Consider the following 25485-nt stretch of genomic DNA (forward strand, 5'->3'; position numbering starts at 1 on the left):
CTCCCAGCATGCCTGGGCTGCCTTTAGCTGTCTGGGCATGCTGGGAGTTGTAGTCCCTTCGCTGTCTAATCTAAGCTAAACTACAACTCCTAGCATGCCTGGGCAGCCTTTAGCTGTCTGGGCATGCTGGGTGTTGTATTCCTAAACTACAACTCCCAGCATGCCTGGGCAGCCTTTAGCTGTCTGGGCATGCTGGGAGTTGTAGCCCTAAACTACAACTCCCAGCATGCCTGGGCAGCCTTTAGCTGTCTATGCATGCTGGGAGTTGTAGTCTTAAACTACAACTCCCAGCATGCCCGGGCAGCTTTCAGCTGTCTGGGCATGCTGAGAGTTGTGGTCCCTTCACTGCACTACAACTCTCAACATACCCGGGCAGCCTTCAGCTGTCTGGGCATGCTGGGAGTTGTGGTCCCATCAGCTAAATTACAACTCCCAGCATGCCTGGGTAGCCTTTAGCTATCTGGGCATGCTGGGTGTTGTAGTCCTCAACTACAACTTCCAGCATGCCTGGGCAGCCTTTAGCTGTCTGGGCATGCTAGGAGTTGTCGTCCTAAACTACAACTCCCATGCTGGGAGTTGTGGTGCCTAAACTATGCTAAATTACAACCTACCTACGCTATTTGCGTAGTGCTGCGCATGCGCAGTACTACTTTAGCTGCGCACGCATGCGCAGCACTACTTTAGCTGCGCCCGCTGCTCTACTTTCTGTTCCCCGTTAACAGGGGACCGGGAGTAGAGCAGCGGGTGGCGAGGCAAGCGGGCATAGGGATCCCGATCGCGCTGGTGGGAGTCAAGCGGATGACAGCGCTATCGGGCATAGGGATCCCGATAGCGCTGGCGATCGAGTGCGCTGGCGGGTGACAATAAAACAGCCCACAGAGGCTATGAAAGCTCCGTGCAGCTTCGGGCTATCACAGGGAGAGATCCTCTCCCTGTGATAGCCCAAGTGAGACTGCCGTGAGCTGCGATGTGTGAGTATTAAATATGTCACGTGACACTCGCACACATAGAAAAACAGAGCTAATTTCTTTCAAATTCCACTCCCTTTCTGTCTCTAGGTTGGGTGTGGTTTTGCAGCTCAGTTTCACTGAAGTGAATGGAGTCAATTTGTAATACCACATCCAACCTCGAGACATATGGGGACCAATTTTAGAAAGAAATTAGCTCTGTTTTTCTATTCCTGGATAACCCCATTTTTCATTTTAGTGTTCATATATGTAAGAAATTCAGTCCCATTGGGTAAAGAGGCAAAGCAACAAATTGAGGAAAAAATTCCCAATCTACATAAAAAAGTAGCAGTATGTCTTCACACAAAAACTCTACCTGCTGTGCTGAGACGCATCCAGTGCCAAAAACTGCAGTGTTGGGTATGCTCTGGGCAAGGCATTGAAATGAGGGGCTAGGGCAGCAGAAAACTGACACCAAGGGGTGAAGAACAAAACCATGGTGCATTCACTGCTGTTTGGATTAAGAAAGTCCATAAGGTCCTGCAGAATAAATAAAAATTATATATTATCAGAGCTACATAAATGTGTAGTATAGTAAGTAGGAAGTGTTACTAAAGAATGTGTAAATCTGTATTCACCTAATGGGTTAATTCCATTACGTAAAGAAAAGTCTTACAACTTTTCAATATACTTAATATACTTCTCCATTGCGATTCCCCACCATTGTATACAGTCATTCTTGCTGGATAGAAATCCATACAGATCTAGTGCTGTTCATAGCAGAGCAACAATATAGGCTATCTTCTGAACAAAACACAACAGTAGCACATACACCTTTTAACCCATTAAGGACATCCTGTTTTGTTTTTGTTTGTTTTCAATTTCTGCACTTTTTTTTCCTCCTCGCCTTCTAATGGCAATATCACATTACATTTTTCACCTACAGAACCATATAACGACCATCAATCATTGGAGAAACCTAACAAACAGATTTATAATATATATATATATATATATATATATATATATATATATATATATATATATATGATTTTTGGGGCAAAATTTAAAACAAAATGCTATTTTGCAAATTTTAGAGGCTTACTTTTCAGTAAAAAAAAAAAAAAAAAAAAAAAAAGACCCCTTTTCTTAATTTTGTAGGTCCATATGATTAATACCCAATATATATATGGGTTTTGTTTTACTGTACTATTGTTGGAAATTATAAATTTTGGACGAAAAGGAGTATGCTTAACCCCTTAGGCCGGTTTCACATGGCACAATTTCTGCACAAAATTCTGTATGAAAATTCTGCATGAATTTATAGCCAATTCACTACAATAAATTCCTGCAGCGGAAATTCTGAAGTGTGAATGGGACAACGGAAACCCATTAAAGTGTATTGGCTATAAATTCATGCAGAATTTATGCTGAATTCAGTGCAGAAATTCTGCCATCTGAAACCAGCCTTAGGGTATGTTCACACTAAGGGTATGTTCACACTGAGGAATTGGAGAGGAATTTCCACAAGTAATTCTGCTCGCTTTTTCCTCTCCAAATCATTCAGCAGTGAAATCCCCATAGAGTTGTACAGAATTTCTGCCCCTCAGTTCACACTGAGGAATTTCCTCAAGCAGAATTCTGACTAGGAAGTCTGTTCCGCTTGAAGAAAGAACATGTTCTTTCTTTCAGGCGGAATCAGCGTCGTTCTCCCATAGAGATTAATGTTATTTTTTTTTTCAGTCAGAAGCATTTCCACACGGAATTCGCACTGAATTTCCGCATGAAAAAAATAAATTTTATGAATAGAAATACTTGATACTCCTCCTCCGCATGAAACCTGCATTTCCGCGTGAAATCTCTGAGAAAATTTCTGCTTGATTTCTGCCCCAATTCCTCAGTGTGAACATACCCTAAGGAGTTGTAGAGGAATCATTTCGGTCAGGAAAATTTTGAAATCTGCCAGAAATTGCAAGAAGAATTCAGAAGGAGGAACAACAAATGTGTTGGGGAAGAAGTTTAGCCATTACTGCCTGAATTCCGCTTCTCTAGGAAAAAAAAAAAAAAAAGTCCCACTGACTTCAATGGGCTTTTATAAGTGGATTCCACCTGAAGAATGAACATGCTTTATCTTTAGTCGGAACAGAATTCAGCATTAGAATAGGGGATAAGATGTCTGATCGAGGGGGGTTCCGCCGCTGGAGAACTTTAATTGTTAGATGATTTGGAGCATTAGATGAATAAGCAAGCAAAATCAATTGAGTCAATTCCTCTCCAATTCCTTAGTGTGAACATACCCTTAAAGGGGTACTCCGCCCCTAGACATCTTATCCCCTATCCAAAGGATAGGGGATAAGATGTCAGATCGCCGGGGTCCCGCTGCTGGGGACCCCGGGGATCGCTGCTGCAGCACCCCGCTATCATTACTGCGCAGAGCGAGATCACTCTGCACGTAATGACGGGCAATACAGGGACCCGAGCATCGTTAACTCACGGCTCCGCCCCTCGTGACGTCACGGCCCGCCCCATCAATACAAGTCTATGGGAGGGGGCGTGGCGGTCATCACGCACCCCTGCCATAGACTTGCATTAAGGGGACGGGCCGTGATGTCATGAGGGGCGGGGCCATGACGTCACGCTGCTCCGGCCCCTGTATCGCCCGCCATTACGCACAGAGCGAACTCGCTCTGTGCAGTAATGATGGTGGGGTGCCGCAGCGGCGATCCCCGGGGTCCCCAGCAGCGGGACCACGGCGATCTAACATCTTATCCTCTAACCTTTGGATAGGGGATAAGATTCCAGGGGCGGAGTACCCCTTTAAAAGGAGCACGCCAATTTCATTTTTGCATTTTCATTTTTTCCTCCTCCCCTCCTTAGAGCCAAAATTTTTTTTTCATCCACAGACCTATATGAGGACTTGTCTTTTGCGAGTCAAATTGTTCTTTCTAATGACACCTTTAATTTTAACCTAGAACATATGGCACAACAAAAATATTTTGTGGGGATATTTTAAAGTAAAACCACAAATTTGCAACTTTTGGAGGACTTCGTTTTTATGCAGTGCACTTTATGGTAAAAATTACATGTGCTTTATTCTGTGTGTTAATATAATTATAATGATACCCATGTTTACATGCTTTTGTATTACTGTACTATAATTAAAAAAAGATACTTATTTTAACAAAATTAGTATCTTTAAAATGGCTTTAACCAGCCTAGCGGTATTCCCGAGCGTGACTCGGGGTTAATTTTCGCTGCTAGAAGCGGTAACCCCGAGTCACGCTCGGGGTAGAATTGCAGAGTTGCTGTGCGGGCTGCACAGTATATCGCAAAAGCAATCGAATCGCGATTTTTGCTTTTTGCGATGTAGTGATGCAGCCCCCGGGAAAATATGTTATTATCTGCTCGGGTCGGCTCCCGTTGCGGGGGCCGGCCAGAGCAGGTAAAGACATATACTAAAAGTCAGTGTTTCTCAACCAGGGGGCCTCCAGATGTTGCAAAACTACAACTCTCAGCATGCCCGGACAGCCAAAGGCTGTCCGGGCATGCTGGGAGCAGTAGTTTCACAACAGCTGGAGGCCCCCCTGGTAGAAAAACCCTGAACTAAGTGTAAAAGTAAAAAGGAAGAAAATAAAAAAACCTTTTGCTCACCTAGTCCCGGTCCCTGCAGATGTCGGTCCCCTCCGTGCGTTCTGGTCACTGCTCTATTCATCTTACAGGACCTTTCACTTTTCAGCCAATCACAGGCCGCAGTGGTGTAAAGCCTGTGATTGGCTGAAGGGGGAAAGGGCTTGTTCTGCAGCAAATACACTAGGTTTGAAATCTGCCCGGCAAACCTAGTGTATTCTGCTGCAGAACAAGACAAGGTGACAGAGGGGGGAATGTGACACAGGGGACAATGTAACAAGGGGGGGGGGGAATGTGACAAGGGGGGGGGAGTGGAATGTAACATGGAGGGGGGAAAATGTAACAAGGGGGGGGGGGGGGGGGAGAATGTAACAAGGGGGAGAATGTGACAGGGGGGGGATGAATGTGACAGGGGGGGGGATGAAGGTGACGGGGGGGGGGAGTGTAACAAGGGGGGAGAATGTGACAGGGGGAATGAATGTGACAGGGGGGGGAGAATGCAACAAGGGGGGGGGGGGGAATGTGACAGGGGGGGGGAATGTGACAAGGAGGGGGAGAATGTGATATGGGGGGGAAATGTGACAAGGGAGGGGGGAATGTGACGGGGGGGAGATGTGGAATTTCAATGAAAAAATTGTACCGCTTTTGGTACAAATTTCCAGACGGAATCATACCGCTAGGGAGGTTAATCAGACCCCTATAACTTATTTTTCTGTTTACAGGGCTGTATGAGGGCTAATTTTTTTGTACCGTGATCTGTTCTTTTACACTTGTGTTTAACTTTTTGATAATTTTTTATTACATTTTTATGGGATGTGATGTGACCAAAACAGAGCAATTTCAGACTATGTTTATTTTGTTCACCATACAGGAAGATTAACATTATATTTTACTAGTTTGGACATTTACACACGCACCTATACCACATTTATGTAATTAATTTTTACACTTTTTTGTACAATAATTTTAATATAATTTACTCTTTCTTTATGTCCTCATAGGGGACTATACATAGCAATCATTAGATTGCTATTACTGTTCAGGGCTATGCATATGCAGTAATATTGGTGATCTATTGCGCTGGTCTGCTAGAAGGCAAACTAGAGCAGCAGATTGCTGAAGGAGCAAGTAAAGGGACCTCCAGCAGGGGTTAATGGTGGACATCAGCGAGATAACCGATTTCCACCATTACTGGCGGGTCCCTGGCTGCTGATAACCGGGATCTAGCGCAGCTCCTGCACTTGCTTCATGTACAGACCATAAATGTATGCCACAGTGCCAAGTACCAAGACATCAGGGCGTACCTTTTCGCCCATTGTCCTTAAAAGGGTTAAATTGTTCTCTTCCGACCTCTAACACTTATTTTTCTGTATACAGGGCTGTATTTTTAGCAATGTGATCTGCAGTTTGTATCAGTAGCATTTTGTTTTCATGGGATTTTTTGCTATATGAAGTGACCAATATCAGCAATTCGGGACCGGTATTTTTTACAATTATGCCATTGACTGCGTGGTTTATTTAACCTTCTACTTTAATAGTTTGGACATTTACACACGGTAACACCACCTATGTTTATTTTTGTTTACATTATTTTATTAAATAAAAAATAAGAAAGGGGGGGGGGGGGTGATTCAAACTTTTATTAGAGACGAGGCTTATGTTGCTGAGGCTGCCTGCAGGATTGGACTGCCAATCAAATGAGCCAGAAGCAGATAGAGGGCCCCCCTTCCCATTCTCTCAGCCTCTCAGCACACTGTGATTTTGTCTCAGGATATCGATCAGCTCCACTAGGCTCCCGATAACGTTATTTTTCCATTTTAGATGCTGCGATCAACAGTGATTAGTCGTGGGTACTGGCTTCTGTAAGCATCTGGAACCATACAGTAGAGCGTACATGTATGCCCAATGTCCTTACTAAAGGGGTTTTCTTGTTTAAAAAGTATATGTGTGTGTGTGTGTGTATGTATATTATAATTATATATATATATATATATATATATATATATATATATATATATATATATATATATATATATATATTTTAGAGCTGGGCGGAATGACCTAAAATATATATCACGGTATTTTTGTAACTTATGGCAGTTCCACGGTATATAACGGTATTTCTTTCACACCCCCAATCATGTGACCCGCAAGCGCTGTTCTGCTCCCCCCCTCCCCCAAATCATGTTACCTGCCAGCGCTGTTCTGCTCCCCCCCAATTAATCAGTCCAGCGGGGTACTACTCACATATGTCACCCGCAAGCACTGCCCTCCTCCTCTTTGTTGCGAGCCACCGGCGCTGGAACTCTATACTGTACGCCAGTGGTCTCCAACCTGCGGACCTCCAGATGTTGCAAAACTGCAACTCCCGGAGGTCCGCAGGTTGGAGACCACTGCTGTACGCTGTATCCCTATGCCCGGGCTGCAAAAGATAAACAAAATAAACTTTAAACTTCCCTACGTCTACCTCACGCTGTTCCTGGGGACTGGAACGTTGGACAGCAGTCAGCCTATTACCGGCCGCAGCGATGTTCCGCCCAGGCCAGTGATAGGCTGAGCCCACTGTCATGTAAGAAGCCGGCTTCTTACATGACAGTGGGCTCAGCCTATCACCTGCCGTGGCGGGACATCGCTGCGGCCGGTGATAGGCTGACTGCTGTCCAACGTTTCAGTCCCCAGGAACAGCGTGAGGTAGATGTAGGTAAGTTAAAGTTTATTTTGTTTATCTTTTGCAGCCCGGGCATAGGGATACAGCGTACAGCATTGGACTCCAACCTGCGGACCTCCAGCTGTTGCAAAACTACAACTCTCAGCATGCCCAGACAGCCGTTGGCTGTCCGGGCATGCTGGGAGTTGTAGTTTTGCAACAGCTGGAGGTCCGCAGGTTGGAGACCACTGGCGTACAGCGCCGGTGGCCAGCAACGAAGAGGAGGAGGGCAGTGCTTGCGGGTGACATATGTGAATAGTACCCCGCTGGGCTAATAATTAATTGGGGGGGAGCAGAACAGCGCTGGCGGGTAACATATGATTAGTTCCACGATGTGGTGACAGCGCAGCGGGCTGATAATTCCTTCATTCCCGAGGGGGAGGGGCCAAACCGGTATTGCGGTAATTTGCTCTCCTTACATCTAAACAGTTGAATGATCTTTCTTGATCATTTTAAGGAGCTAAGCAGAAAGAAGGAATAACAATATCTTGGGATCTATGAAAAGATGAAGATACCTTTGGTACAAAATTAGGGTCTAATTTGAGAATGATTTTATCATCTCTGACTATAAAAAAAGGATGTAGCGTAGAGAGAGCCTGAATCTCACTGACTCTACGTGCAGATGTTATTGCTACCAAAAATACAGTTTTTAAGGTAAGTAATTTGATAGAGATGGACTCTATTGGCTCAAAGGAAGCTTCGGTAAGGGCCTCAAGGACTACATTAAGGTTCCACGGAGGGTAGAGGTTTGTAATCCTAGGCCTAAGTTTCTCAGAGGCTTTAATAAACCTAGACACCCAGCAATCATCTCCTAGTTTCACTTGGAAAAGAGCACTAAGGGCTGAAACCTGCACCTTTAAAGTGTTTGGAGAAAGACCTAAGTCTGCAGAAAATTAAGTATCAGAGGAATCTTAGGGGATTCAAGTGAAAAAGAAGACCCATACCAGGAAATGTATTTATTCCAAACCTTAGAATAGCTCTCACAGGTGGAAGACTTGTGACTGGCTAGTAGGGTGTAGATTACTCTTTCAGAGAAACCCTTTCATTCTGGTAGGAGCTTCTTAGTTTTCATGCCGCTAAGTTGAGGGTATGAACCTGACTGTGCTGGACTGGACCTTGGGTTAGTACATCTGGACGGGGAGGAAACCTTATTGGATCTTCCACACTCATGGGCCTTAGAAGAGGAAACCAACTTCTTTTGGGCCAAAAGGGGGTGATGAGCATTAACGTACAAGAGTGGATCATCAGCTTGTGTAGCACTCTGGGTATTCGGACTATTGGAGGGAAGGCATATCCCAGGCTGAAAGACCATTCCTGAACTAGAGCATCCACTGCCACTGGAGAGTCTCTGGGATTCAGAGAGAAGAATTTGTTCACTTTGCGATTTTTTATGGAGACAAACAGGTCTATCTGGGGTAGACCCCAGGCATTGACTATTGACGAAAATGCCCAGTCGGCTAGCGTTCATTCCCCCGGATCTATAAAGTTTCAACTTAGAAAGTCTGCCCTGAGATGAACTGCTAAGATGGATAGTACATTCTGTTCTGCCCAACAGAATATTTGACCTGAGATTGATTGTAGGGCTGAGTGGCGAGGCCCCCCTAGATGGCGAATGAACGCCACTGCGGTTGTGTTGTCTGAGTAAATGAGGACGTGCTTGTCCTTGCAATAAAGTTCCAAGTCCTGTAGAGCCATTCAGATGGCTAAGAACTCTTTCAGATTCCCTGACCTGTTCGCTAGGGCGGGACTCATTTTCCCTTGTACCGAAAGCTTTTCTGAGTGGGCTCCCCAGCCCTGAGCACTGGCATCCGTGGTAATAATCCTGGGGTCTATTTGATGCCAGTGTACCCCCTTACAAGATTTTGGAGGGAAAGCCACCATCTTAGCTGGGTCTTTAATTCCGATGGAAGAGGAAATTTTTTTGTCTAAGGAAGTTTGCTTTTTGTCCCATACCCCTAGAATCCACTTCTGGAGGGGTCTGGAGTGGTACTGAGCCCAAGTCACCGCCGGGATTGAAGATGTTAACAATCCTAGGACCAACATGGCAAATCTTAGAGTACAACTTTTGAGAGTAAGAAGTAAATGAATCTGATCCTGGATCTTTTCTCTGAGAAGAGAGGACTGTTGGGCTACTGAATCCAAGAGGATTCCTAAAAAGACCTTCCTGCGACTTGGTAGCAAGTAGAATTTGTCTAGGTTCAAGATCCAGCTGAGATCCCGAAGGACCTGAGCCGTTCTTTTTATCTGTTCTTTTAGGTAAAGAACAGAGTCCGCCACAATCAACATGTCGTCCAAATAAGGTATTACCAGAATTTTCTCCTTTCTGAGAACTTTCACCACCTCCGCTATCACTTTTGTGAAAATGCGGGGGGCCGAGGAGAGTCCGAAGGGCAGACAAACAAATTGAAAATGGCAGACTCTTCCATCCCACTGGACGGCGAATCTTAGAAAGGGTTGTGAGTCTATGTGGATAGGGAGGTGGTAATACGCGTCCCTGAGATCTATTGTGGTCATGACTGCACTGTCTTTTATGAGATGAATGGCTGACCTCACTGTCTCCATCCTGAATTTCCTGTATATAACTAATCTGTTTAAGGGTTTCAGATTGATGATAGTCCTGAATTTCCCATTTGGTTTCTTGATTAGAAACAGATGGGAATAATGACCTAAACCTCTCTGGTTTATTGGGACCTCTATGACCGCCCCTAAACTCAATAGATTCTGGACCCCCTGAATGGTTAGGGCAAGGAACCTGGAGATTTGGTTACCACAAATCTTGGGGGAGGGGGAGAGGAGAACTCTACCCTGTAACCCTCTTGGATTATGTTGACTATCCAAGAGATGGGAATCAATGATTCCCAAATGTGGGCGAAAGCTGACAATCTCGCCCCAACCAGAATGGCGTCATTGTTTACCTTACCCCCACCAGCGCTAGACTGGTTGGAGTTAAATAAGAAGCCTCTCCCTCTACCTCCTTTCCTATAGGACCAACGGCCTGTTTTGCCCTTACCTCTATAGGGCTGACTAGTTTGAGAAAGGAGGCGAAAGGGTGGCTTTCTAGGTTGAGCACTGTCTTTGGGAAACCCTTTTTTATTGTCCAAGGCCTTAGCCAGGATATTATCTTAGTCAGCTCCAAAAACAAATTGTCCAAAAAAAAGAAGGACGGCTACCGTATATACTCGAGTATAAGCCGACCCGAGTATAAGCCGAGACCCCTAATTTCAACCCAAAATCCCAGGAAAAGTATAAGCCTAGGGTGGGAAATACCTCATCCCCCCCTGTCATCATCCAGACCCGTCATTAACATCCTCATCATCCCCTTGTCATCATCCCACACATCCCCCCTTCATCATCCCCTTGTCATCATCCCACACATCCCGTCATCATCCCACACATCCCCCCTTCATCATCCCCTTGTCATCATCCCACACATCCCCTTATCATCCCACACATCCCCCCTTCATCATCCCCTTGTCATCATCCCACACATCCCCCCTTCATCATCCCCTTGTCATCATCCCACACATCCCCTTATCATCCCACACATCCCCCCTTCATCATCCCCTTGTAATCATCCCACACATCCCCCCTTCATCATCCCCTTGTCATCATCCCACACATCCCCTTATCCCACACATCCCCCCTTCATCATCCCCTTGTAATCATCCCACACCCCCCCCTTCATCATCCCCACCCCCCTTCATCATCCCCACACCCCCCCCCCCCCCTTCATCATCCTCTTCTCATCATTCACCCTCAGTGGTCTTCAACCTGCGGACCTCCAGAGGTTTCAAAACTACAACTCCCAGCAAGCCCGGGCAGCCATCGGCTGTCCGGGCTTGCTGGGAGTTGTAGTTTTGAAACCTCCGGAGGTCCGCAGGTTGAAGACCACTGCGGCCTTCAACATGCGGACCTCCAGAGGTTTCAAAACTACAACTCCCAGCAAGCCCGGGCAGCCATCGGCTGTCCGGGCTTGCTGGGAGTTGTAGTTTTGAAACCTCCGGAGGTCCGCAGGTTGAAGACCACTGCGGCCTTCAACATGCGGACCTCCAGAGGTTTCAAAACTACAACTCCCAGCAAGCCCGGGCAGCCATCGGCTGTCCGGGCTTGCTGGGAGTTGTAGTTTTGAAACCTCCGGAGGTCCGCAGGTTGAAGACCACTGCGGCCTTCAACATCATCCAGCCCCCTCTCACCCCCTTTAGTTCTGAGTACTCACCTCCGCTCGGCGCTGGTCCGGTCCTGCAGGGCTGTCCGGTAAGGAGGTGGTCCGGTGAGGAGGTGGTCCGGGCTGCTATCTTCACCGCGGGCGCCTCTTCTAAGCGCTTCCGGCCCGGAATAGAGCCGTTGCCTTGACAGCGACGTATCTGCGTCGTTGTCAAGGCAACGTGACTATTCTGAGGCCGGGCCCGAAGCGCTTAGAAGAGGCCTCCCCGGTGAAGATAGCAGCCCGGACCACCTCCTCACCGGACCACCTCCTTACCGGACAGCCCTGCAGGACCGGACCAGCGCCGAGCGGAGGTGAGTACTCAGAACTAAAGGGGGTGAGAGGGGGCTGGATGATGTTGAAGGCCGCAGTGGTCTTCAACCTGCGGACCTCCGGAGGTTTCAAAACTACAACTCCCAGCAAGCCCGGACAGCCGATGGCTGCCCGGGCTTGCTGGGAGTTGTAGTTTTGAAACCTCTGGAGGTCCGCAGGTTGAAGACCACTGCGGGTGGGGGAGTTCACTCGAGTATAAGCCGAGGGGGGTGTTTTCAGCACGAAAAATCGTGCTGAAAAACTCGGCCTATACTCGAGTATATACGGTAATTTGTTTTTGGAGGTAACATCCCCAGTCCAGGATTTTAACAAGAGAACCCTTCTTGAAATATTTGACAGGACGGCAGTGCGGGCAGATAATCTGACAGATTCTGCAGATGCATCTGCGAGAAAATTGGTAGCCATTTTAAGAATAGGGAGACTTACAGGGCGATACCCCTAAAGAGGATATAATTGCAAGTGTAGCTGAAGTTGGTCAATCCATACACCCAAGGTTCTAGCTACACAAGTAGCAGCTACATTAGGTCTAAGCAACGTAGCTGCTGCCTCCCAAGATTTCTTTAAGACACTCTCTGTTTTTCGGTCCATTGGATCCTTTAACTGAGAGGAGTCTTCAAATGGCAAGGAGGTATTCTTGGCCACCTTGGCTATGGGAGTGTCGACTTTCGGAATAGTGTTCCAGTTAGTTAAGTCCGTCTCCGCGAAGGGATAACGTCTCTTAATGCCCTTAGGAATAAAAGGCCCCTTATCTGGACTAGCCCATTCGTCATTAATGATCTTATGAATGTTCAAATGAACAGGGAAGGAGGGAGATTTACGGTCCCCTAGACCTTCAAATAGTTCAACCTGAATGGTTTTAACCTCTTGTACCTCCTAAAGGTTAAGGGTGGCTCTAACAGCTTTAATAAGCTCCTCAATGTCCTCCGGATTAAACAGAAATTTTTTAAGACACCTTAGGCTCCTTATTACAGATTATACATTTTATTATTTTAGATTTAGTTTTTACGGAAATCAAAAGGAGTATCCTTTTCTCCCTAAAAAATAAAGGGAGGAAAGGATCAGACAGTAATTCTGAAGATAAGCCAGGGTATAAACCCTATAGGCCCTTATTACTCACGGTTACATGGATCTGCACGGGTTCAACCTCAGTGGCCTTGACCGGTGTAGACATCATGGAAGACTGTAGCAGCAGAAATTGCTTCAGCTGAGACAAATAGCACCTTCAAGGGAACCATGATGGACGCCAAATAAACCCCCAGCATCAGGAGTACTTACAAGATACCTGTGGTGGGTAATAGGACGTAGCAACTGTAGCAACTCCTCTGGAGTAAGCACTCTCTGTGGTTTCCTTGTGGTTTAAATTCATGGGGATTTTTGAAATCCCCGCCTCTTCTCCAGCCAGGTGTGATGTCAGACGCCATACACGAGGCCGGAAGTGACGTTCCTACCATCGAGTCCTCCGGTTTGCGATGCCGCCTGCTTGCTTAGACGGCGCGGGACAGGAAGGCAGGACCCGAGGACCGCGATCCGGCCCCGATCGCGTCTCCCCTGCATAAGCCTGCCTTGGTGCCGCAAGGGGAGACAAACGGAAGAAGACGTCTGAACTTGTGTCGGGTGGCCGTCCGCGTAACGGAGGTACTCTATGGTGCCCCCGCGACTTTTTTCGCATTAGAGCGCTCCTGCACTCTCAGAGATTCCTTCCCTACTCGGGACAGGAAAAACACTGGGAATGGAGAGGAAGGGGTGGGGTTTTAAACTCTCAGTGTTTTTCCTGTCCCAATTAGGCAGGTGCAATCTCCGGGTGCTGTCATGGAGACGACTTGGGAAACGTGTATAGCAAAACATGTGTTACTACAATCATTTTCTGTGAGGAAAAATTTTATTTTGTAGAAAAATTTCAGGGCTTGCCAACATTTACGGCCATGACAAATATATGCATATATGACATATATATATGACATATATGACAAATATATATATATGACATATATATATGCAAAGGAAATACAACAAAAACACCCTCACCCTCCTGTTACTTCTTGCCCTGTGCACAGTGTGTGGTGACATCACCAGGCATCCTTCTACCAAGGAAAATGGAGCAACAGGACAGGTCATAAGTTTTTTGTTTTAAGTTTTGCCTTCTTATATGCCCAGGATATTGTACATGAATACGTGTACGTGAATACCCCTTTGGAGCATGGTCCCACTTCCAAAATTTGCATTGCAGTGAGAAATACACAGCATTTTCTCTAAGGATTGACCTCTGAAAATGATCATCCAAAAATGGCCCTTTTGGATAAGGGAATCTCCCACTGATAATTTCAGAGGGCGTGGCTTAGATTAGGGGTGTGCCTTGGAACTTACTTAAGCAAGTCTGGAAGAATAAGCGCAGTTGGTGCCATGTACCAGAAGGATCACCACATCTCCCCCGGGATAGTCACATCTGAAGCAGGGCCAGAATGTAATGCTTTGCTGCATTTTTCCCACATTGGTCAATAGTTTATAAGAGGGCTGGGGCCAGTTAGTGTACAGGTAGTGATGGCGTATTGAATAATTCAGGCTTTGCCACCCTCTCCGGCGCCTCCTGCTCCCATGTGTCATTGACCGCCCTCCCAGCCAATCATCGGATGCAGTTGATTGGCAAGGCGGGCCGTTTCTGTCAAGACAAGTGTGCCCCAGAAGGTGGGGGCTAAAGTACTCAGCCGGGAAAGCCAGGCCCCATTCAGGAAATCTCAAGGGGGGGGGGGGGGGGGGGGGGTTAGAGAATGGCGGGCCCAGAAGTCAGATCCCATGATCAGACACTTAGCTCCTTTAATTTACTGTTTTGCATCAGTATGTTTTAGTTAATTAATTTTATTTTATTTGTATGATGGACCATTTTGGACAAAAAGTTGGACAGTTTTTGTGTTATTTAACCCCTTCAGGACGGAGCCCATTTTGGCCTTAAGGACCAGAGCGTTTTTTGCACATCTGACCACTGTCACTTTAAACATTAATAACTCTGGAATGCTTTTAGTTATCATTCTGATTCCGAGATAGTTTTTTCGTGACATATTCTACTTTAACATAGTGGTAAATTTTTGTCGATACTTGCATAATTTCTTGGTGAAAAATCCGTAAATTTGATGAAAAATTTGAAAATGTAGCATTTTTCTAACTTTGAAGCTCTCTGCTTGTAAGGAAAATGGATATTACGAATACATTTTTTTTTTGGTTCACATATACAATATGTCTACTTTATGTTTGCATCATAAAATTGACATGTTTTTACTTTTGGAAGACACCAGAGGGCTTCAACGGTCAGCAGCAATTTTCCGATTTTTCACAAAATTTTCAAACTCAGTATTTTTCAGGGACCAGTTCAGGTTTGAAGTGGATTTGAAGGGTCTTCATATTAGAAATACCCCATAAATGACCCCATTATAAAAACTACACCCCCAAAAGTATTCAAAATGACATTCAGTCAGCGTTTTAACCCTTTAGGTGTTTCACAGGAATAGAAGCAAAGTGAAGGAGAAAATTCACAATCTTCATTTTTTACACTCACATGTTCTTGCAGACCCAATTTTTGAATTTTTACAAGGGGTAAAAGGACAAAATTTTTACTTGTATTTGTAGCCCAATTTCTCATGAGTAAGGACATACCTCATATGTCTATGTAAAGTGTTCGGCGGGCGCAGTAGAGGGCTCAGAAGGGAAGGAGCGACAAGGGGATTTTGGAGAGTACGTTTTTCTGAAATGGTTTTTGGGGGGCATGTTACCTTTAGGAAGCCCTTATGGTGCCAGAACAGCAAAAAAAAAAAACCACATGGCATACCATTTTGGAAACTAGACCCCTCGGGGAATGTAACATGGGGTAAAGTGAACCTTAATACCCCACAGGTGTTTCACGACTTTTGCAAATGTAAAAAAAAAATAAAAATTTTTTACCTAAAATGCTTGTTTTCCCAAAAATTTTTTATTTTTAAAAAGGGTAATAGCAGAAAATACCCCTAAAAATTTGAAGCCCAATTTCTCCCGATTCAGAGAACACCCCATATGGGGGTGAAAAGTGCTCTGCTGGCGCACTACAGGTCTCGGAAGAGAAGGAGTCACATTTGGCTTTTTGAAAGCAAATTTTGCTCTGGGGGCATGCCGCATTTAGGAAGCCCCTATGGTGTCAGGACAGCAAAAAAAAAACCCACATGACATACCATTTTGAAAACTAGACCCCTCGGGGAACGTAACAAGGGGTTAAGTGAACCTTTATACCCCACAGGTGTTTCACGACTTTTGCATATGTTAAAAAAAAAATTTTTTTTTTTTACCTAAAATGCTTGTTTTCCCAAAAATTTTACATTTTTAAAAAGGGTAAAAGCAGAAAATACCCCCCAAAATTTGTAACACAATTTCTCCCGAGTACGGCGATACCCCATATGTGGCCCTAAACTGTTGCCTTGAAATACGACAGGGCTCCAAAGTGAGAGCGCCATGCGCATTTGAGGCCTAAATTAGGGATTGCATAGGGGTGGACATAGGGGTATTCTACGCCAGTGATTCCCAAACAGGGTGCCTCCAGCTGTTGCAAAACTCCCAGCATGCCTGGACAGTCAACGGCTGTCCGACAATACTGGGAGTTGTTTTGCAACAGCTGGAGGCTCCGTTCTGGAAACAGTGGCGTACCAGACGTTTTTCATTTTTATTGGGGAGGGGGTACAGTGTTTTTAGTGTAGTGTTTTTAGGGTACAGTCACACGGACGGGGGTTCACAGTAGTTTCTCGCTGGCAATTTGAGCTGCAGCAGAAGTTTGTGGCAGCTCAAACTTGCAGCCAGATACTTACTGTAATCCTCCGCCCATGTGAGTGTACCCTGTACGTTCACATTGGGGGGGACATCCAGCTGTTGCATAACTACAACTCCCAGCATGCCCGTTGGCTGTCGGTGACTGCTGAGAGTTGCAGTTTTGCAACAGCTGTAGGCACACTGGTTATGTATCACTGAGTTTGTGACCTAACTCAGTGTTTCACAACCAGTGTGCCTCCAGCTGTTGCAAAACTACAACTCCCAGCATGTACGGTGCATGGTGTACGGTGACTGCTGAGAGTTGTAGTTTGCAACAGCTGGAGGCACACCGGTCGTGAAACACTGAGTTAGGTAAAAAAAAAACTCACAAGTTTCACAACCAGTGTGCCTTCAGCTGTTGCAAAACTACAACTCTCAGCAGTCACCGACAGCCAACGGGCATGCTGGGAGTTGTAGTTATGCAACCAGCAGATGCACCACTACAACTCCCAGCATGCACTTTAGCTGTTTGTGCAAGCTGGGAGTTGTAGTTATACAACAGCTGAAGGTACACTTTTCCATAGAAAGAATGTGCCTCCAGCTGTTGCAAAACCATAAGTCCCAGCATGCCCATAAGGGAATGCTGGGAGTTGTGGTGGTCTGCCTCCTGCTGTTGCATAACTACAGCTCTCAGCATGCCCTTTTTGCATGCTGGGAGCTGTTGCTAAGCAACAGCAGGAGGCTGTCACTCACCTCCAACGATCCTCGCCGCACAGGTCAGTCCCTCGTCGTCTCCGCCGCCGCAGCTGCTCCTGGGGCCCCGATCCCAACAGGGGCGCCGGGGATCGGGGTCCCCAGCACCCGGGGTGCACGTCCCGACGAATCAGGGCGATCGTGAGGTGGCACCAGTGCCACCTCACCCCTGCAGGCTCTGGCTGTTCGGGGCCGTCAGAGACGGCCCCGAACAGCCAGTAATTCCGGGTCACTGGAGATCCGATTGACCCGGAATCGCCGCAGATCGCTGGACTGAATTGTCCAGCGATCTGCGGCGATCGCCGATATGGGGGGACATAATGACTTCCCTGGGCGATATGCCGGGATGCCTGCTGAACGATTTCAGCAGGCATCCGGCTCCGGTCCCCAACCGGCTAGCGGTGGGGGCCGGAATTCCCACGGGCGTATGGATACGCCCTCGGTCCTTAAGGACTCGGGATGCAGGGCGTATCCATACGCCCTATGTCCTGAAGAGGTTAAAGGGGTAATCTGGTGGAAAACCATTTTTTCTAATCAACTGGTTCCCTTTAAATTAATTACATTTGTAAAATTAATTACATTTGTAAATTACTTCTATATAAAAATCTTAATCCTTCCAGCACTAATCAGCAGCTGTATACTGCAGAGGAAGTTGTATAGTTCTTGTCTGACCACAGTGCTCTCTGCTGCCATGTCAGAAACTGTTCAGAGAAGGAGAGGCTTGCTATAGGGATTTGTTTTTGCTCTGGACATTTCCTAACATGGACAGAGATGTCAGCAGAGCACACTGTGGTCAGGCTGAACATAACTCTAGAGCATACAGCAACTGAAAATTACTGGAAGGATTAAGATTTTTAAATAGATGGGATTTACAAATCTATTTAACTTTTTGCCACTAGTTGATTTTTAAAAGGTTATTTTCCACTCCATTAATAATAAAACTGTTTAATTTTTATTAGCATGGAGTTTTTAATTCCAGATTACTTTAACCCCTTAAGGACACATGACATTCTCATACGTCTCTATTTCCGAGTCCTTAAAGGACACATGACGTATGAGAACGTCATGTGTTTTACCGGCCCCCCGCAACCATCTGGAGCGGAGCCGGTGCCCGATGCCTGCTGAAATCGTTCAGCAGGCATCGGGGCATATCGCCCAGGGGGGTTATGATGACCCCCCCCATGTCGGCGATGGCCGCAGATCGCTGGACAATTCAGTCCAGCGATCTGCGGCGGATTCCGGGTCAGGGTGGGTTCACACTACGTTTTGTCCCATACGGGAGCGCATACGGCAGGAGGGAGCTAAAAGCTCGCGCTCCCGTATGTAACTGTATGCGCTCCCGTATGCCATTCACTTCAATGAGCCGACCGGAGTGAAACGTTCGGTCCGGTCGGCTCATTTTTGCGCCGTATGCGCTTTTACAACCGGACCTAAAACCGTGGTCGACCACGGTTTTAGGTCCGGTTGTAAAAGCGCATACGGCGCAAAAATGAGCCGACCGGACCGAACGTTTCACTCCGGTCGGCTCATTGAAGTGAATGGCATACGGGAGCGCATACGGTCACATACGGGAGCGCGAGGTTTTAGCTCCCTCCTGCCGTATGCGCTCCCGTATGGGACAAAACGTAGTGTGGACCCAGCCTCAATCGGGTCTCCAGTGACCCGGAATTATTGGCTGATCGGGGCCGTCAGAGACTGCCCCAAACAGCCAGAGCCAGCAGGGGTGAGGTGGCACTGGTGCCACCTCACGATCGCCCTGATTAGTCGGCCGGATTACCGGCCGACCAATCAGGGCGCCTGCTGCGGGTGTCACTCCCACAACCCGCTCCGCCCCTCTTCCGGAGGACGTGAGCGGGTGCGGGACGTGCACCCCGGGTGCTGGGGAGCCCGATCCCCGGCGTCCCGGTTGGGATCGGGGCCCCAGGAGCAGCGGCGGCGGCGACTACGAGGGACTGACCTGTGCAGCGAGGATCGTTGGAGGTGAGTGACAGCCTCCTGCTGTTGCTTGGCAACAGCTCCCAGCATGCAAAAAGGGCATGCTGGGAGCTGTAGTTATGCAACAGCAGGAGGCAGACCACCACAACTCCCAGTATTCCCTTATGGGCATGCTGGGACTTGTAGTTTTGCAACAGCTGGAGGCACATTCTTTCTATGGAAAAGTGTACCTTCAGCTGTTTTATAACTACAACTCCCAGCTTGCACAATCAGCTAAAGTGCATGCTTGGAGTTGTAGTGGTGCATCTGGTGGTTGCATAACTACAACTCCCAGCATGCCCGTTGGCTGTCGGTGACTGCTGAGAGTTGTAGTTTTTCAACAGCTGAAGGCACACTGAGTTAAGTAGCAAACCAGTGTGTCTCCAGCTGTTGCATAACTACAATCCTCAGCATCCCCAGCCAAAGTAGTATGCCTCCTGCTGTTGCATAACTACAAGACCCAGCATGCCCTTCCGCTGTCCGTACATGCTGGGGGTTGTAGCTTCTGCAACAACTGAAGGCACACTGGTTGCAAAACACTGAGTTTGTTACCAAACTCTGTGTTTCACAACCAGTGTGCCTCCAGCTGTTGCAAAACTACAACTCCCAGCATGCACTGATAGACCGTACATGCTGGGAGTTGTAGTTTTGCAACAGCTGGATGTCCCCCTCCCCCCCCCAATGTGAATGTACAGGGTACACTCACATGGGCGGAGGATTACAGTAAGTATCCGGCTGCAAGTTTGAGGTGCGGCAAAATTTCTGCCGCAGCTCAAACTGCCAGCGAGAAACTACTGTGAACCCCCGCCCGTGCGAATGTACCCTAAAAACACTACACTAACACACAATAAAATAGAAAGTAAAAAACACTACGTATACACATACCCCCTCCCCAATAAAAATGAAAAACGTCTGGTACGTCACTGTTTCCAAAATGGAGCCTCCAGCTGTTGCACAACAACTACTCCCAGTATTGCCAGATAGCCGTTGACTGTCTAGGCATGCTGGGAGTTTTACAACAGCTGGAGGCACCCTGTTTGGGAATCACTGGCGTAGAATACCCCTATGTCCACCCCTATGCAAGTCCCTAATTTAGGCCTCAAATGCGCATGGCGCTCTCACTTTGGAGCCCTGTCGTATTTCAAGGCAACAGTTTAGGGACACATATGGGGTATCGCCGTACTCGGGAGAAATTGCCTAACAAATTTTGGGGGGTATTTTCTGCTATTACCCTTTTTAAAAATTTAAAATTTTTTGGAAAACAAGCATTTTAGGTAAAAAAAACAATATATATTTTTTAACATATGCAAAAGTCGTGAAACACCTGTAGGGTATTAAGGTTCAAATTACCCCTTGTTACGTTCCCCGGGGGGTCTAGTTTCCAAAATGGTATGCCAAGTGTTTTTTTTTTTTGCTGTCCTGGCACCATAGGGGCTTCCTAAATGCGGCATGCCCCCAGAGCAAAATTCGCTTTCAAAAAGCCAAATGTGACTCCTTCTCTTCTGAGACCTGTAGTGTGCCAGCAGAGCACTTTTCACCCCCATATGGGGTGCTTTCTGAATCGGGAGAAATTGGGCTTCAAATTTTGGGGGGTATTTTCTGCTATTACCCTTTTTAACCCCTTAAGGACTCAGGGTTTTTCCGTTTTTGCACTTTCGTTTTTTCCTCCTTACCTTTTAAAAATCATAACCCTTTCAATTTTCCACCTAAAAATCCATATTATGGCTTATTTTTTGCGTCGCCAATTCTACTTTGCAGTGACATTACTCATTTTACCCAAAAATGCACGGCGAAACGGGAAAAAAAATCATTGTGCGACAAAATCGAAAAAAAAACGCCATTTTGTAACTTTTGGGGGCTTCCGTTTCTACGCAGTGCATATTTCGGTAAAAATGACACCTTATTATTCTGTAGGATCATACGGTTAAAATGATACCCTACTTATATAGGTTTGATTTTGTCGCACTTCTGGAAAAAATAACTACATGAAGGAAAATTTATACGTTTAAAAATGTCATCTTCTGACCCCTATAACTTTTATTTTTCCACGTACAGGGCGGTATGAGGACTAATTTTTTGCGTCGTGATCTGAAGTTTTTATCGGTATGATTTTTGTTTTGATCTGACTTTTTGATCACTTTTTATTCATTTTTTTTAATGGTATAAAAAGTGACCAAAATACGCTTTTTTGGACTTTGGAATTTTTTTGCGCGTACGCCATTGACCGTGTGGTTTAATTAATGATATATTTTTATAGTTCGGACATTTACGCACGCGGCGATACCACATATGTTTATTTTTTTTTTTACACTGTTATTTTTTTTATGGGAAAAGGGGGGTGATTCAAACTTTTATTAGGGAAGGGGTTAAATGACCTTTATTAACACTTTTTTTAACTTTTTTTTTGCAGTGTTATAGGTCCCATAGGGACCTATAACACTGCACACACTGATCTCCTATGCTGATCACTGGCGTGTATTAACACGCCTGTGATCAGCATTATCGGCGCTTGACTGCTCCTGCCTGGATCTCAGGCACGGAGCAGTCATTCGTCAATCGGACACCGAGGAGGCAGGTAAGGGCCCTCCCGGTGTCCGATCAGCTGTTCGGGACGCCGCGATTTCACCGCGGCGGTCCCGAACAGCCCGACTGAGCAGCCGGGATACTTTCAGTTTTACTTTAGAAGCGGCGGTCAGCTTTGACCGCCGCTTCTAAAGGGTTAATACCGCACATCGCCGCGATCGGCGATGTGTGGTATTAGCCGCGGGTCCCGGCCGTTGATGAGCGCCGGGACCGAAGCGATATGATGCAGGATCGCGGCGCGATCCCGCTTCATATCGCGGGAGCCGGCGCAGGACGTAAATAGACGTCCTGCGTCGTTAAGGGGTTAAAATTGTAAAAATTTTGGGAAACCAAGCATTTTAGGTAAAAAAAATATATATTTTTTTACATATGCAAAAGTCGTGAAACACCTGTAGGGTATTAAGGTTCACATTACCCCTTGTTACGTTCCCCGAGGGGTCTAGTTTCCAAAATGGTATTTCAAGTGTTTTTTTTTTTTGCTGTTCTGGCACCATAGGGGCTTCCTAAATGCAGCATGCCCCCAGAGCAAAATTTGCTTTCAAAAAGCCAAATGTGACTCCTTCTCTTCTGAGACCTGTAGTGCGCCAGCAGAGCACTTTTCACCCCCATATGGGGTGTTTTCTGAATCGGGAGAAATTGGGCTTAAAATTTTGGGGGGTATTTTCCGCTATTACCCTTTTTAAAAATGTAAACATTTTGGGAAAACAAGCATTTTAGGTAAAAAATATATATATTTTTTTTTACATATGCAAAAGTCGTGAATCACCTGTAGGGTATTAAGGTTCACTTTACCCCTTGTTACGTTCCCTGAGGGGTCTAGTTTCCAAAATGGTATGCCATGTGTATTTTTTTTGCTGTCCTGGCACCATAGGGGCTTCCTAAATGCGGCATGCCCCCCAAAAACCATTTGTCGCTCCTTCCCTTCTGAGCCCTCTACTGCGCCCGCTGAACAATTAACATAGACATATGAGGTATGTGCTTACTCGAGAGAAATTGGGTTTCAAATACAAGTAAAAATGTTCTCCTTTTTACCCCTTGCAAAAATTCAAAAATTGGGTCTACAAGAACATGCGAGTGTAAAAAATGAAGATTTTGAATTTTCTCCTTCACTTTGCTGCTATTCCTGTGAAACACCTAAAGGGTTAATACACTTACTGAACGCCATTTTGAATACTTTGGGGGGTGTAGTTTTTATAATGGGGTCCTTTATGGGGTATTTCTAATATGAAGACCCTTCAAATCCACTTCAAAACTGAACTGGTCCCTGAAAAATTTGTGAAAAATTTCTAAATTGCTGCTGAACTTTGAAGCCCTCTGGTGTCTTCCAAAAGTAAAAACTCATAAATTTTATGATGCAAACATAAAGTAGACATATTGTATATGTGAACCCAAAAAAAATATATTTTGAATATCCATTTTCCTTACAAGCAGAGAGCTTCAAAGTTAGAAAAATGCAAAATTTTCATTTTTTTTCATCAAATTTTGGGATTTTTCACCAAGAAAGGATGCACGTTACCATAAAATTTTACCACTAAGTTAAAGTAGAATATGTCACGAAAAAACAATCTCGGAATCAGAATGATAACTAAAAGCATTCCAGAGTTATTAATGTTTAAAGTGACAGTGGTCAGAATTGCAAAAAACGCTCCGGTCCTTAACCCCTTAAGGACCCAGCCATTTTACACCTCAGGACCCGGCCATTTTTTGCAATTCTGACCACTGTCACTTTAAACATTAATAACTCTGGAATGCTTTTAGTTATCATTCTGATTCCGAGATAGTTTTTTCGTGACATATTCGACTTTAACATAGTGGTAAAATTTTGTGGTATCTTGCATCCTTTCTTGGTGAAAAATCCCAAAATTTTATGAAAAATTAGAAAATTTTGCATTTTTTTTTAACTTTGAAGCTCTCTGCTTGTAAGGAAAATGGATATTCCAAATATTTTTTTTTTATTCACATATACAATATGTCTATTTTATGTTTGCATCATAAAATTTACGTGTTTTTACTTTTGGAAGTCACCAGAGGGCTTCAAAGTTCAGCAGCAATTTTCCAATTTTTCACAAAATTTCCAAACTCACAATTTTTCATGGACCAGTTCAGGTTTGAAGTGGATTTGAAGGGTCTTCATATTAGAAATACCCCACAAATGACCCCATTATAAAAACTGCACCCCCCAAAGTATTCAAAATGACATTCAGTCCGCGTTTTAACCCTTTAGGTGTTTCACAGGAATAACAGCAAAGTGAAGGAGAAAATTCACAATCTCCATTTTTTACACTCGCATGTTCTTGTAGACCCAATTTTTGAATTTTTACAAGGGGTAAAAGGAGAAAATGTATACATCTATTTGTAGCCCAATTTCTCTCGAGTAAGCACATACCTCATATGTCTATGTAAAGTGTTCGGCGGGCGCAGTAGAGGGCTCAGAAGCGAAGGAGCGACAAGGGGATTTTGGAGAGTATGTTTTTTTTAAATGGTTTTTGGGAGGCATGTTGCATTTAGGAAGCCCCTATGGTGCCAGAACAGCAAAAATCCCCCACATGGCATACCATTTTGGAAACTAGACCCCTTGAGGTACGTAACAAGGAATAAAGTGAGCCTTAATACCCCACAGGGGTTTCACGACTTTTGCATATGTAAAAAAATAAAAATAACATTTCACTAAAATGTGTGTTTCCCCCCAAATTTCACATTTTTGCAAGGGTTAATAGCAGAAAATACCCCCCAAACATTGTAACCCCATCTCTTCTGAGTATGAAGGTACCCCATAAGTTGACCTGAGGTGTACTATGGGTGAACTACAATGCTCAGAAGAGAAGGAGTCATATTTGGCTTTTTGAGAGCAAATTTTGCTCGGGGGCATGTCGCATTTAGGAAGCCCCTATGGTGCCAGGACAGCAAAAAAAAAAAAAACACATGGCATACCATTTTGGAAACTAGACCCCTTGTGGAACGTAACAAGAAATAAAGTGAGCCTTAATACCCCACAGGGGTTTCACGACTTTTGCATACGTAAAAAAAAATAAAAAAATAAAAAAAAAATCACTAAAATGTGTGTTTCCCCCCCCAAATTTCACATTTTTGCAAGGGTTAATAGCAGAAAATACCCCCCAAAATTTGTAACCACATCTCTTCTGAGTACGGAGGTACCCCATAAGTTCACCTGAAGTGCACTGCGGGCGAACTACAATGCTCAGAAGAGAAGGAGTCATATTTGGCTTTTTGAGAGCAAATTTTGCTCGGGGGGCATGTCGCATTTAGGAAGCCCCTATGGTGCCAGGACAGCAAAAAATACCCACATGGCATACCATTTTGGAAACTAGACCCCTTGAGGAACGTAACAAGGCATAAAATGAGCATTTACCCCCCACTGGTGTCTGTCATATCTTTGGAACAGTGGGCTGTACAACATTTTTAATTTGCACAGCCCACTCTTCCAAAGATCTGTCAGACACCTGTGGGGTGTAAATTCTCACTGCACCCCTCATTACATTCCGTGAGGGGTGTAGTTTCCGAAATGGGGTCACATGTGGGGTTTTGTTTTTTTTGCGTTTGTCAAAACCGCTGTAACAATCAGCCACCCCTGTGCA

At 45.4% G+C, this 25485-nt stretch overlaps 1 protein-coding gene and 1 long non-coding RNA gene across 2 annotated transcripts in view; one reads left to right on the top strand and one right to left on the bottom strand.

Moving 5' to 3' along the window:
* Positions 1-25485, bottom strand: part of TXNDC15 (thioredoxin domain containing 15) — a 144253-nt gene that overhangs the window by 43601 nt on the left and 75167 nt on the right. Inside the window, exon 3 of the mRNA XM_056516624.1 lies at positions 1324-1487. Within this exon, the coding sequence (XP_056372599.1) occupies positions 1324-1487 (164 nt within the window). The remainder of the gene's footprint in view (positions 1-1323; positions 1488-25485) is intronic.
* Positions 1-25485, top strand: part of LOC130267218 (uncharacterized) — an 88948-nt gene that overhangs the window by 40360 nt on the left and 23103 nt on the right. The window lies entirely within an intron of this gene.

This window comes from Hyla sarda, chromosome 4 (genome assembly GCF_029499605.1).
Source record: "Hyla sarda isolate aHylSar1 chromosome 4, aHylSar1.hap1, whole genome shotgun sequence".
Taxonomy (NCBI): Eukaryota; Metazoa; Chordata; class Amphibia; order Anura; family Hylidae; genus Hyla; species Hyla sarda.